The sequence below is a fragment of the Dendrobates tinctorius genome, unplaced genomic scaffold, assembly GCF_039654945.1.
Source record: "Dendrobates tinctorius isolate UK_male_01 unplaced genomic scaffold, ASM3965494v1 ptg000191l, whole genome shotgun sequence".
Lineage (NCBI taxonomy): Eukaryota > Metazoa > Chordata > Amphibia > Anura > Dendrobatidae > Dendrobates > Dendrobates tinctorius.
The window spans coordinates 21,445,001-21,458,987 of NW_027361858.1; the positions used below are offsets into that span (position 1 = coordinate 21,445,001).

Consider the following 13,987-nt stretch of genomic DNA (forward strand, 5'->3'; position numbering starts at 1 on the left):
GAAGAATTCTGCTACTGCCATTATATCCCAAACTAATACAGGTTTGATTACTGGACAGTTTTTCAGGCCAGGAACATTGCATGGGTAAATCCTTAAAAAATTGATTAAGCATGTTTCTCTGGCAGTTCAGCTAAATATTCTGTACAATGCTTGAGCTGGTTTTCATAAAGTGATCAGTCGTACAAAAACTCAATATGGTGGTAAATGGGGTGTTTTGGGCCGTGTATATTTGTGCCCAAAGAGACCTTACCTAAATGCATACAGAATTGAGGCCTGGAAAAACAGCCAGAAACAAAAGAGCATTAGGTGTAACAGCAGTACAAGGCCAAAAATGCTAGTACCATGATCTCGTGAAGCCACATACAGGGGGTTTTACGCTTGCCATAGAGTGTGCCTGTGGACTGGATCCAAGCAATCCCAGCAGGGAGTTGTGGCTGCACATGGACTTTATTAAAATTGTCAGATTAAACTTCCCCGAAAACCAAGTTCTCAAAGTAAAAGCATGGAAAAGGATATCAGAAATATCCCAGGCGGATAGGATTAGTAAGGTCATTTCATTACCTAGTCAAAAGTCAGAGGTGCGTAATGCTACTTTTTGAGCAGATAGTAAATAAAATATTCTGCAGATGGCGCAAAACAATTTATTGGCTTGAGCTAGTTTATGGATGAATGTACTAAGTCAATAGAATTGCCTTTAACAGTGTAAAAGAAAGTAAAATTGTTAGTTTAGATTTAGATTTTTTAATGTGTTTTTCTATTACTTAAAGAGGACTTGTCATCTTGTCAAAATTGGCCATTTTTTAAAATCTTATTTTATTAGCTCTGCTCTCGTGAGTAATCCACTTTTTGTTTTTCTTAAATCCACCATACGGTTCCAGAGATATAGGCCTTTTTCTGTAATGATCAGTTTTATGGTCTTACCAAGGAGGCGTGGCTCATAGAATTCTGTGGGGGCGTGCCTTTAGGCTGCTCTGTATAATTCTTTTTAAACCACACCCCCTTGCAGAGCTCATGAAAAGAAACACTAAATGAAAAGGCCACCTCTGAAACAATATATGCGAGATTTTAAAAAGAAAAAAAATAACGGAATACTCAGTGGAGGAGTGGGAAAAAAATAAGAGCAAAAACTGGCCAATTTTGTCCAGGTGGCGAATCCCCTTTAAATACTGCCGTCATATTCTCCTGAACTATAAATAGAGTAATTTATATAGTTACTTGTCCCCATGTGGTGCACGCTGCCTTTCACTATGACCTATACCTGTTGTATGTTTTGGCTTGGAGAGAAAAATGGAAAACCAGAATGAAACTTACAGGTGTGTCATTTCAAAGCTTTCCTTTTGGTTGGGGAAACATTCCCAAAGATGAGTGGTGCGCAATGAGCTATTCATCATTGCCTTTGCATCTGTTTTTTTGTCTAGTTTTGTGTGTTTTGTGCCTTTTTTTGTTTGCACCCAAATCATTATTCTATTTTCACCTTTTTTGAAGTCTATTTCATATGTGCTTATGTGCTCGCCTACTTTTTTTTCTTTTTGGCTTTGGGGAGAAAGTCTAGCAATTCCAGAAGGTTTTGCCTGATTCAGGAATTGTGACTTTTTAAAAATTAAAAAAATGTACACAACTTCACTCCATTCCCCCCTGTGTATTTTTGAGTATGCTAGTATTTTGGTGCAATCTTTCCGCCATTTTGCATTACATGCAACATTTGAAACCAAATACTCAGTACAAAAAAAAAACTATTTTTTTGTACTTTGCTCCAAATTCATGAATCCCGCACACCATTTTGAAGAGTTTGGCACCGAAAACAACAACTAATACCACAATACAAAAAAGAAAAGTGACTTAAAAAAATCACTATTGATCAGTTGGTGGCCTCTGTGTCTATTTGTGGCCACCCGGTGGTTAAGATGTGTGTTGCAGCTTGTTAAGAGTTTTGTTATCAATCTATAATATATTCAATTTGTATTGTGAGAAATTTTTTCGAAAGCAAAGAGTGGACAAATCTGTGCATAAGTATAGGAATCACATAAAGTCTCCTTGGAGAAGTTGTCTTGGTCAAATCTAGGTATTGGATAAATTGACCCTTGTGCCACATAATAAAAGATTGGTATTATAAAAAGGCACACTGTAGCATTTAGTATTCTTTTCTACTTTGTGAATTGCGGAAGAGTTTGAAATATGCACATATTCATATATATCATTACAGGGGTTATATGGGAAATTAAATTTGCCAGTTTTGGGCACCACATTTTAATAAAGACATCAACAAACTGGAGCAACCAGAATGGTGACCGGTCTGCAAACCATGTCCTATGAGGAACGGTTACAGGATTTGGGAATGTTTAACTTTGAAAAAAGAAGACTGAGAGGAGACTTAATAGCTGTCTACAAATATCTCAAGGGCTGTCACATTGTAGAAGAATCATCGTTATTCTCATTTGCACAAGGAAAGACTAGAAGCAATGGGATGAAACTGAATGGGAGGAGACACAGATTAGATATTAGAAAAAAACTTTTTGACAGTTAGGGTGATCAATGAGTGGAACAGTCTGCCACGAGAGGTGGTGAGTTCTCCTCCAATAGAAATCTTCAAACAGAGGCTGGACAGATATCTGTCTGGGATGATTTAGCAAATCCTGCTTTGAGCAGGGGGTTGGACCAGATGACCCAGGAGGTTCCTTCCAACTCTACCAATCTATGATTCTATGATTGCATGGTGCTAAGAACTAACAGGTAGGCAGTTGCTCACTGTGTTAACCACCTGCCCGCTCTGTGCAGCGCTGATCTGTGTTGGCTCAGAGCAGAGGTGTCTCTGCTGATGTCATGTTGATTGACAGCCGGCTCTTCGCTACGTAACTGTGAGGTGGCGGCTGTCAATCAGCATATGATATCTGCAGTGATGCCAAACGGAACGGATCAGAGAAGGTGATGCTTTGTTGACAAGAGGGGAAATCACCGGCTGAGCTGGCAGATATCTTCCCCGTGCAGAATAGGCAACTACCTACTTTTAGTCCCATACACAAAAATGTTAAAAATCCTTGCTAACCCCAACCTGGCTATTATCAATAGTCACCATTAGTGTTGAGCATTCCGATACCGCAAGTATCGGGTATCGGCCGATACTTGCTGTATCGGAATTCCGATACCGACTTCCGATATTTTTTCAATATCGGAATTCGGCATCGGAATCGGAAGTTCAGTTGATTGACGGCCTGACGTCATCATGATGCGCGGTGTGTGCGCATCATGATGCGCCGTCATTTCGGGCCTTCCGGGGGTCTCTGCCGGCCTGCCGGGGGGCTGTGCCGGCCTGCCGGGGGGCTGTGTGGACTGCCCGGGGTCTGTACCGGCCTGCCGGGGGGCTGTGCCGGCCTGCCGGTGGTCTGTGCACCCTGTGGGGGTCTGTACCGGCCTGCCGGGGGGCTGTGCCGGCCTGCCGGGGGGCTGTGCTGATGTCCGGGGGTCTGTGCAAGCATCGTCCGATGGGACTACAAGTCCCATCGGGCGATGCCTGCTACCATGACAGTGATTGACACATTAGCCAATGATGGGACAGTAGTAGTCCCATCATCCGGCTAATGTGTTAAATGTTAAAAAAAAAAAAAAATACTACATACATACTACATGCATGCTACATACATACTACATGCTACATACATACTACATACATACTACATACATACTACATACATACTACATATATACTACATACATACTACATACATACTGCATGCTACATACATACTACATACATACTACATGCATGCTACATACATACTACATATATACTACATACATACTACATACATGCTACATACATACTGCATGCTACATACATACTACATACATACTACATGCATGCTACATACATACTACATACATACTACATACATACTACATGCATGCTACATACATACTACATATATACTACATGCATGCTACATACATACTACATGCTACATACATACTACATATATACTACATACATACTACATACATGCTACATACATACTGCATGCTACATACATACTACATGCATGCTACATACATACTACATGCATGCTACATACATACTACATGCATGCTACATACATACTACATGCATGCTACATGCATGCTACATACATACTACATGCTACATACATACCACATATATACTACATACATACAATACATTCATACAATACATACATAGACATACAGTACATATAACATAGAGTAACATACTTACCAATACTTGTCACATTGTTCCCCGAAGCCATTGTCTTTTCCGGGATAAATATTAACATAACAAACCACAAAAATACTCACCCACGATCCGAAGCAGTCCACGAGTGTGTCCCACGACGATCTTGGGTAGAGAACTGCAGCATCAGATGATGCTGCCGTTCTCTACGGGCTGCAGGAATCCAATGACGGAAGGTAGGTATCCTTCCGCACTGTATTCCTCCGCCACTTAAAAAAAAAAAGTCCCTAGTCTCACTTTATGCCATTGCTGTGTGGGAAATTCCCACACAGCAATGGCATAAAGTGAGACTAGGGACTTTTTTTTTTTAAGTGGCGGAGGAATACAGTGCGGAAGGATACCTACCTTCCGTCATTGGATTCCTGCAGCCCGTAGAGAACGGCAGCATCATCTGATGCTGCAGTTCTCTACCCAAGATCGTCGTGGGACACACTCGTGGACTGCTTCGGATCGTGGGTGAGTATTTTTGTGGTTTGTTATGTTAATATTTATCCCGGAAAAGACAATGGCTTCGGGGAACAATGTGACAAGTATTGGTAAGTATGTTACTCTATGTTATATGTACTGTATGTCTATGTATGTATTGTATGAATGTATTGTATGTATGTAGTATATATGTGGTATGTATGTAGCATGTAGTATGTATGTAGCATGCATGTAGCATGCATGTAGTATGTATGTAGCATGCATGTAGTATGTATGTAGCATGCATGTAGTATGTATGTAGTATGTATGTAGTATATGTGGTATGTATGTAGTATGTATGTAGCATGCAGTATGTATGTAGTATGTATGTAGTATATATGTAGTATGTATGTAGTATGTATGTAGTATGTATGTAGCATGTAGTATGTATGTAGTATATATGTGGTATGTATGTAGCATGCAGTATGTATGTAGCATGCATGTAGTATATATGTAGTATGTATGTTGCATGTAGTATTTATGTAGTATGAATGTAGCATGTATGTAGTATGTAGTATGAATGTAGCATGTATGTAGTATGCATGTTGTATGTATGTAGCATGTAATATTTTTTTTTTTTTTTTTTTTTTTTTACATTTAACACATTAGCCGGATGATGGGACTACTACTGTCCCATCATTGGCTAATGTGTCAATCACTGTCATGGTAGCAGGCATCGCCCGATGGGACTTGTAGTCCCATCGGACGATGCCTGCACAGACCCCCGGAGCCTGCACAGACCACCGGCAGGCCGGCACAGCCCCCCGGAGCCTGCACAGCCCCCCGGCAGGCCGGCACAGCCCCCCGGCAGGCCGGCACAGCCCCCCGGAGCCTGCACAGACCACCGGCAGGCCGGCACAGACCACCGGAGCCTGCACAGACCCCCTGGCAGGCCGGCACAGCCCCCCGAAAGGCCCGTACAGACCCCAGAGAGGCTGTACAAGGGCAGGAAAGGGTTTTTCTTATTCCGATACCGGAAGTCCCATAGACTTGAATGGGACTTCCGGTATCGGAATCGGCGATACCGATACTTTTTTTAAAGATCGGCCGATACCATCCGATACGATACTTTGAAGTATCGGACGGTATCGCTCAACTCTAGTCACCATCAGTCAATAAGAAACAATGCAAAATATTTCCTTTGATATAGATTCTGATTTTCTAGATACATCAGGTACATTTTTCATATTGTATCTTAGCGGTTTATCGTATCCAGTTACTGAAGGGCTGATCATAGCATCTGCTTCTATGTGGTCTCCAAGTTGGCTCTATTCTGTATGTGTTTAGCATCTGCACATTATCAGACCTTATCGGACTGCACTATCTCAACCGTTGTCAGTCACACTGCCTCCCTTCAGGTTGGAAATCAGTTTTCCAAATGCCAGAACTCTCGAATGGTTTCCTGGCTTGGCAAAGGCCTCGTCCTATCTACAGTGATAATGATGAAGGTTCCCTAGTGGTTTGTTGTGTCTTTTGTTGTTTCAGATCAAACTAACTGCATGGCTCAAGTGTTTCTTGTACAGCCCAAGAGAAGACGGTTATACGGAAAGTGGAGTCTGTATTGTAGGTTTTATCAGGGTCTGGTTTTATGTGATGACTAAATTCATGTTATCATGAACTTTCTGACTAAATTCCCGTCACACATAGCAATCTCGCTAGCGAGATCGCTGCTGAGTCACAAGTTTTGTGACGCAACAGCGATCTCACCAGCGAGATCGCTGTGTGTGACAGCGATCAGCGACCAGCCCCCCTGCCATGTATCGCTGATCGCTGTTGAAAGGTCTGGACATTTTTGGGGTCGCTGGTCTCCGCTGGTCAGCACGCATCGCTGCGTGTGACAGGCGGGAGACCAGCGAGCAGGAGATGGTAACCAAGGTGCACATCGGGTTACTAAGGGGCGCGCAGCGCCTAGAAACCCGATGTGTACCTTAGTTACCAGCGTGCTGATGCAGGGAGCTGGTAACCAAGGTACACATCGGGTTTCTAAGTGCTGCGCACCCCTTAGAAACCCGATGTGTACCTTTGTTACCAGCTCCCTGCATCAGCGCGCTGGTAACTAAAATACACTGCGGTTAACTAAGCGACATGCGTCGCTTGTTACCCGCATGTCGCTGGTCCTGATCGCTGGTGAAGCTGCCTATTTGGCAGCTCACCAGCGATCACATAGCGACTCACCAGCGATCCTGACAAGGTGATATCGTTGTCGGGATCACTGGTGAGTCGCTATGTGTGACGGGGCCCTAAAGTCCCCGTTACACACAGCTATCTCGCTAGTGAGATCGCTGCTGAGTCACAAGTTTTGTGGCGCAACAGCGATCTCACCAGCGAGATCGCTGTGTGTGACAGGTATCAGCAACCGGCCCCTCTGCCAGGTGTCGCTGATCGTTCTTGAAAGCTCTGGACTTTTTTTGGTTCGTTGGTCTCCCGCTGGTCAGCACGCATCGCTGCGTGTGGCAGGCGGGAGAGCAACGACCAGCGAGCAGGAGCTGGTAACCAAGGTAAACAGCGGGTTTCTAAGCGCCGTGCGGCGCTTAGAAACCCTCTGTGTACCTTAGTTACCAGGGTGCTGGTGGAGGGAGCTGGTAACCAAGGTAAACAGTGGGTTTCTAAGTGCCATGCGGCACTTAGAAATCCGCTGTTTACCTTGGTTACCAGCTCCCTGCATCAGCGCGCTGGTAACTAAAGTACACAGCGACGCGCCCGCTCGTTGTCGCTGGTGCTGATCGCTGGTGAAGCTGCCTGTTTGGCAGCTCACCAGCAATCATGTAGCAACACACCAGTGACCCTGACAAGTTCATATCATTGTCGGGATCGCTGGTGAGTCGCTATGTGTGACTGGGCCCTAATTCTCAGAGGTTGTTTCAGTTCACCCAGAAATTCGCCGATGTAGCAGGATGTTGCCAGCAGTTTTTCCTCTTAATCTGTCACCACTTTTGTTTAAGCCATTCACTTGATAAGGTTTATAATACGATAAGTCCTGTACCCTAGCCCTTGCTATCACAAAACAAGATGTCCAACTTAGATACTATTCATTGTGCTTGAGCTGGAGTTTGGTGACATACACAGTATGTGTATTTTACTAATGGTATATTGTTTAGGACCTTACACCATGGCTTCTACTTATATATTGACATTGACAAACCCTATTAAATGTATTGGGGGCCATCACTGTTCGAAGTGAAAATAGACATAAAAATAACAGGTAATCCAACAAAAAGCCCTAGGGAGTGAGAAGAGACCAGCATCTCCTGAAGAAAAGCATAATAATTGAATAATACTTTGTTCCTTTGCATTCGTATTGATGAGATTTTTTATTACTTGCAGTGATGGCTACAAACAAATTATGCCTTATGATCTCTATCATCCTCTTCCCAGGTAAGACTGCTATAATGTGTTACCCTTGTGGCATGATTTTATATTGAGTTGTTGAGAATGGTTTTGAATTGATTCGGGCGAAAACCCCATTTTTAACCAACCATGGTGGAAATTTTATACTAATACCAGTTTTTGATCCTCAGCAACCCAGTGAAAAAATGCATCATAGTCCCTCAGTTCATAGAAGAGTAAATCTATTTTCCTACACATCTAACTAAGCTGAAACAATTTTTTTATCCTTCTTCTTTTCCCTTGATTCAACAGTATATTCATTTACTTGCTACTGTTGCAGTGCTTTTTGAAAGGTACCCACAACTGTTCGTCACTGACCTAGAATGGGTGAACTCTCTGCAGTAGCGGCATTTATGGTATATGCTGTACATTCTTTATAATAGTTCCTCTTCCTATTATATATGGAAGAGAGTTGAAATGGAGTCTTCTATTCTTCTACACAAATTAAGAATTTGTACTTTCCAAACCCTACTATCATATCCTGGGCTGTCAAGGACCCTATGCCATTGATTGTTCTCAGGTGTACATAAACAGTTTTTACATTAAACTATGCCTGAAGATTTTAATCTGTATGTGTAGGAGCAAAATAGAAGAAACACCACCTCAGTGATGCGAATTAATGACATTTGTGCCCAGTATGATGACGTTGATAGCATTCTAGAGGTCAGAGGGACACTCTTTAGGATCGATGATTGCATTGCATGTAAGTTGCTGGTGCCATGGCTGGGTCAAAAGGCAACATTGGCTCTGGACATGTTGAGACCAGCGGACAGTTTCTGCATCGTAGCTAGCTAGGCATGAGTAGCTCTCACTATATATAGTGCGCAATCCAAGGGCTAAAGTAGGGGACATGGAAGAGCAAAACAGAATGTTTCAGCTAGTACTTTCATCCTTGTAGTCTATCCCAGATGGGGGTAACCTGCCCACCTACATGAGAGAGTAACACCATTATTGAGAAAGGCTGAGGATACCCACCACAGAATAGAAAAGAGAAGCATATTTCTGTGAGTGAAGAGTGAATCCACTATATAGTAGAGTGCCTGTGAATTAAGAGGTTTGCCACCAAAGATACAGCAGGGAGAATGTTGTATGAATGTGTGATTTAGCCCCCTGAGTACACAAATGTGCTACTACAGGTCATTGCATTACTGTCAGGAGGGGCGACAAGGAAATGTGACTTGACTAGGTACTGAACGTCTGAAAAGATGAGACAAGACGGAGACAGCGGTGTGTGGTGCCCTTTAAGGCCGGAACTATCAGGAATGTCACCACTGTTGGTGGGAGAGTTTTCCTCTGAGAGGGAGAAACCCTTCTGGCAGACAGCAGGAGGAGCGGGGTATAAAAGAAGGCCTGAGCGCGGGAACGGGGAAGACTTAGCGAGAAGGCAACAGGAGACGGTTGACTCTCTCTCCGCTGCTTCTACTGACGACTCCTCCATTTCCAGACCTCCGTGTACTGACTTTGAGACATCTCTTGATGCTATTCAGTTACCGTCTGTACCCGCACCGTTAAATACCCTGTTTCACTCGAGATACCGGAACAGCTGTTTAGAGACTACTCCGAAAGACCGCAGGTTGTTGCGGCTTGTACACGTGCTTGCGACCCGTGCCTGGCTCCATTCTTGAGACACTCACACAAAGGACTGTTTCTATGTTCCAGCGTACCCAAAACAAAGGACTGAATTCTTCGTCACTGTCGAGCAGCAGTGTTACTCGTTTCTTCGTAGCAGAGCCAGAGACTTTGTGCATCCTTTGAGAAACCGCCAGGAGATATTCCAGCCTTCCCCCTGCCAGAACTGCAACTGATAAGTGTCCCGTTTATTTTGTATATTTTTTGCCATTTCCTTTTTCTCCCTGCGTGGAGTATTACCTGTTATTGATTGCTCAGTAAATCCTTGTTAACCCCTTCTCTGTCTCCGGTTACTCACTGCATCCCGCGTTCCTGCTTGTCACCTTTACATTTTGGCGTAGTCGGCAGGATGCAGTCTGGTAGCGCGGAGACAGCAGAACAAGAGGTTGGGCCCAATACTAGTATCTCTTTGGGGCCATGCTGAGCAACTTGCTGAAGTGTACGGGGTCTAATACCATGTTGTGGAGTTGGACGGAACGTATGAGGGGTATGATGAGGATGCACCCAATGACCCCCGCACTCGAGGCTGAGGTGGCCATCATGGCTTTAGACAGAGAGGTTCAAGACTCTGTGATGTTGCATACAACCCGGGACTGAGACCCGTTTGCTAAAGTACTTCAGATCTTAGAAACGACCTATGGGGACCCCACTGACATAGGGGAACTTAGGGCACGCCTGATAAGCCGTTTGCAAAGAGAGGGGGAAACAGTTGTGCAATATATGAATGCCCTACAAGAATTACACACCGCCATTGTCAGAAAAGATGGGATGGGGATAGGGCCGACGGATGTTGTGCTGCGTGACTTGTTGGTGACCGGCCAAAGGGACATCCTGACCAAACAGACTCTGAGAGAGCGGGTATGGGTAGACCCTCGTATCACTTTTGCTGACATAGGGAGAGAAGCCCGCTCATGTGAACAGGAACAGAGGGTGACAGTACCGGTAGGGAAGGTCCAGAGTGGTGGTGTCGCAGTTCAGTCGACAGTTGAACCCCCATTGGTCGAAGAGATGTGAAGAGTACCGCTGGAAGCCAAGACAAGACAAATGCCCATAATGAGGGCCGAAGAGTTCGTCGACCGAGGTCTTTTGCATGCTATAACTGTGGAGAGATAGGACATTTGGCTAGGGACCTTGAGGTTCTGTGTAGATTACCGAAGCTTAATGCCTGTACTGTACGTGATTCATACCCTCTGCCCCGGATTGAGGAGTCTCTGTCTGCATTGGGGAAAGCCCAGTTCTTAGGATTAGGCGAAGACGGCCTTTCTATGGGCCTCTTTGAGTTCAACAGAATGCTGTTTGGCTTGGCCAATGTCCCTGGGACGTTCCAACGGCTGATGGAGAGGTGTCTGGGCGACTTGAACTTGAGGCCACCCTTATCTACTTGGATGGCATCATCGTGTACGCTGCTTTATTTGAAGACCATCTACGGAGACTAGAGCAGGTGCTGAGCCGTCTGCAGAAGTATGGGCTGAAAGTGAAACCCCCAAAGTGTTACTTGTTCCGGACTCAGATCGAGTACCTGGGTCATTTCATTTCCGCCGAGGGAGTAAGGCCGTCACAAGAAAAGATCAGAGATTGACCAACTCCAGAGAACGTGAAGGATGTATGTGCATTCGTGGGACTAACAGGATACTACCTTCGTTTCGTGAAGAACTTTACTCGGATAGTGCAACCGTTACTTGAACTCCTGAAGGGAGTACCCCCGAGCGCCAAGGGTCGATCCATTCTCTGGGAAGAAAGGCAGGAGAAGGCGTTCTATAGGATAAAAAAGGCACTGACCGAGGCCGCGATACTGGCTTATGTGGAATTCTCTATACCGTTCATTCTTCACACTGATGGCACCTTACACGGACTCGGAGCCATGTTGTCGCAGGTGCAGGATGAGAGAGAGAGGGTGATCGCCTATGCTAGTCGGTCCCTCCATGATTACAATTACAGCTCCTTCAAGCTGGAGTTGCTGGCGTTGGTGTGGGCTATGACGGAGAGATTCCCAGAGTACCTTTCTGGATCGGAGGTGTTAGTATGTACCGATAATAACCCGTTGGCGCACCTGGAGAAGGCTAAGCTAGGCGCCTTAGAACAACGCTGGGTGGCCCGGATGGCAACGTTCTGGTACCCTCTGTCTAGAGCATGACATGCACCGCCAGGGAAAAGTATGGATGAATTACTAGAAGGAGAAGAGTTTCCCCAATTTCGAAGGACTGCTGGGATGGTGGCAGCCCCGCAGGACCAAATACAGACCCTCCGTCATGAAGGGGTATTGGGGAGATCTCGGGATGAGTGGGTCCTTTTGCAGCAGGAGGACAGTGAACTCGCTTTGTTCAGGCACTGCGTAACCGTGGAGAAGCTGCCTAGTCCAGAGCAGCAGAGTGCTTTGACCCCAGAGGCATTGAAGATCCTCCGGCAGTGGGAGCATCTGCGGATGAGAAATGGACTGTTAAACCGGAAGGTGCAACTTCGGGGAGAACTGAGGGCTTCTTGGCAGGTGGTGATACCGGAGACAATACTGCCTACCCTGACCACCGAAGGCCATGAGAAAGGGGCTCACTTCGGCCTTGAAAAAACATTTCAGTGTCTCCAACGGTTCATTTACCACCCATGGCTGAGAGCAGCGGTGGAGGAAGTTAGTAGGCTCTGTCGGGCTTGTGAGTTGGCCAAGTCCCCAGAACAAAGAGCTCCTGTGCAGACGATAATGACCTCCGATCCCCTGGAACTGTTGACCGTCGATTATTTAATGATCGGGCCCACTCATCAAGGGTATGACCACTGCCTAGTGATGGTAGATCAATTCACGAAATATGCGGTGGTGACGCCCACCCGAGATCAGACAGCTGAGACTGCTGCGTATGCTATCTGTAAACACTTCATTAAGGTGTATGGATGGCCTCAGCGGATCCATTCGGATCAAGGAGCATGTTTCTTAGTCAAAGTGATGGGTGAGTTGCAGCGGATCTACCAATTTGACAGGTCAAATACCACACCGTATCATCCTCAGGGAAACAGGGCCTGTGAACGATTTAACCGTACCCTGATTCAGATACTAAGAACTCTTGAAGATGATAGAAAGGCTAGGTGGCCAAAATACGTCTCTGAACGTGTGTGGATCTATAACAATTGAGTCCATCAAACCACCGGTCACACACCTTACTCCTTGTTGTTCGGCCAAACAGGGAAGGAAGTCACGGAGCTGGAACTGGATCCAGGGGAGGACTACCCACGGACGGGGGTGTCCACCTGGGTTCGAGAACACCGTCCCCGTCTACAGACATTACATCGTCTAGTGCTCAGCACATTGAGAAACGTCCTCTCTGGGGGACAGATCTTCCAGTAGGTGATCGAGTGTTGGTACCCATGACAAGCTGGAAAATCGAAGGGAGAGTAGGCCATACAGAGTGAAGGTTCAGGTCAGTGTGGAAGGACCTGTATATGAAGTTTTTCCTGAAAGAGAAGAAAATGCACCCACAAGGGTGGCCCATAGGAATATGCTTCGGCCATGCCTCTTAGGAGATCCCATATGGAGGGGAGAGACTCCCAAAGTGTCTGAAGAGGTGCCCCCTGTGGCTGTGGAGAAAGAAGAGGAAAATCTCAAGCAACCATCTGATGATACGTCTGCAGATCGGGGTCCCGAGACTCCAGAAGAAAGCGTAACGGCGGATGAAGATTTGACTTTGCCCCCACCAGAAGACTCCACTATTTCTTCCAATCTACATCGCTCCGAACGAACAATGGCCAGCCAGCCCCCCCCCCATTTGGTACAACCAGGACCAATTCATTTGGCGGCAAACCGCTGAACATGTAAATAAACTCCCTAGTTGTGCTCCAGATGTCTTGCCCGTGGAATGTCGAGAGAAAAGAGAGGGGGGGTGTACGAAGATGAGACAAGACGGAGTCAGCGGTGTGTGGTTCCCTTTAAGGCCGTCGGAACTATCGGAGCTGTCACCACTGTTGGCGGGGGAGTTTTCCTCTGAGAGGGAGAAACCTTTCTGGCAAACAGCATGGGATGCGGGGTATAAAAGGGGGCCCGAGCGTGGGAACGGGGCAGACTTGGTGGGAAGGCAACAGGAGACGGTTGACTCCCTCTCTACTGCTTCTACTGATGACTCCTCCATTTCCAGACCTCCGTGTGCTGACTTTTAGACTTCTCTTGATGCTATTCAGTTACCATCTGTACCCGCACCGTTGAATGCCTCTGTTTCACTCGAGATACCGGAACAACTGTTTAGAGACTAGTCCGAAAGACCGCGGCTTGATGCGGCTTGTACA

General features: G+C 45.7%; 1 protein-coding gene across 2 annotated transcripts in view; it reads left to right on the forward strand.

The window, feature by feature from the left end:
• The window catches only part of ADAMTSL1 (ADAMTS like 1), a 487,614-nt gene that overhangs the window by 281,223 nt on the left and 192,404 nt on the right, over window positions 1–13,987 (forward strand). For both annotated transcript variants that reach the window (XM_073552482.1, XM_073552481.1), the window contains exon 10: window positions 8,033–8,083. In XM_073552482.1, the coding sequence (XP_073408583.1) occupies window positions 8,033–8,083 (51 nt within the window). The remainder of the gene's footprint in view (window positions 1–8,032; window positions 8,084–13,987) is intronic.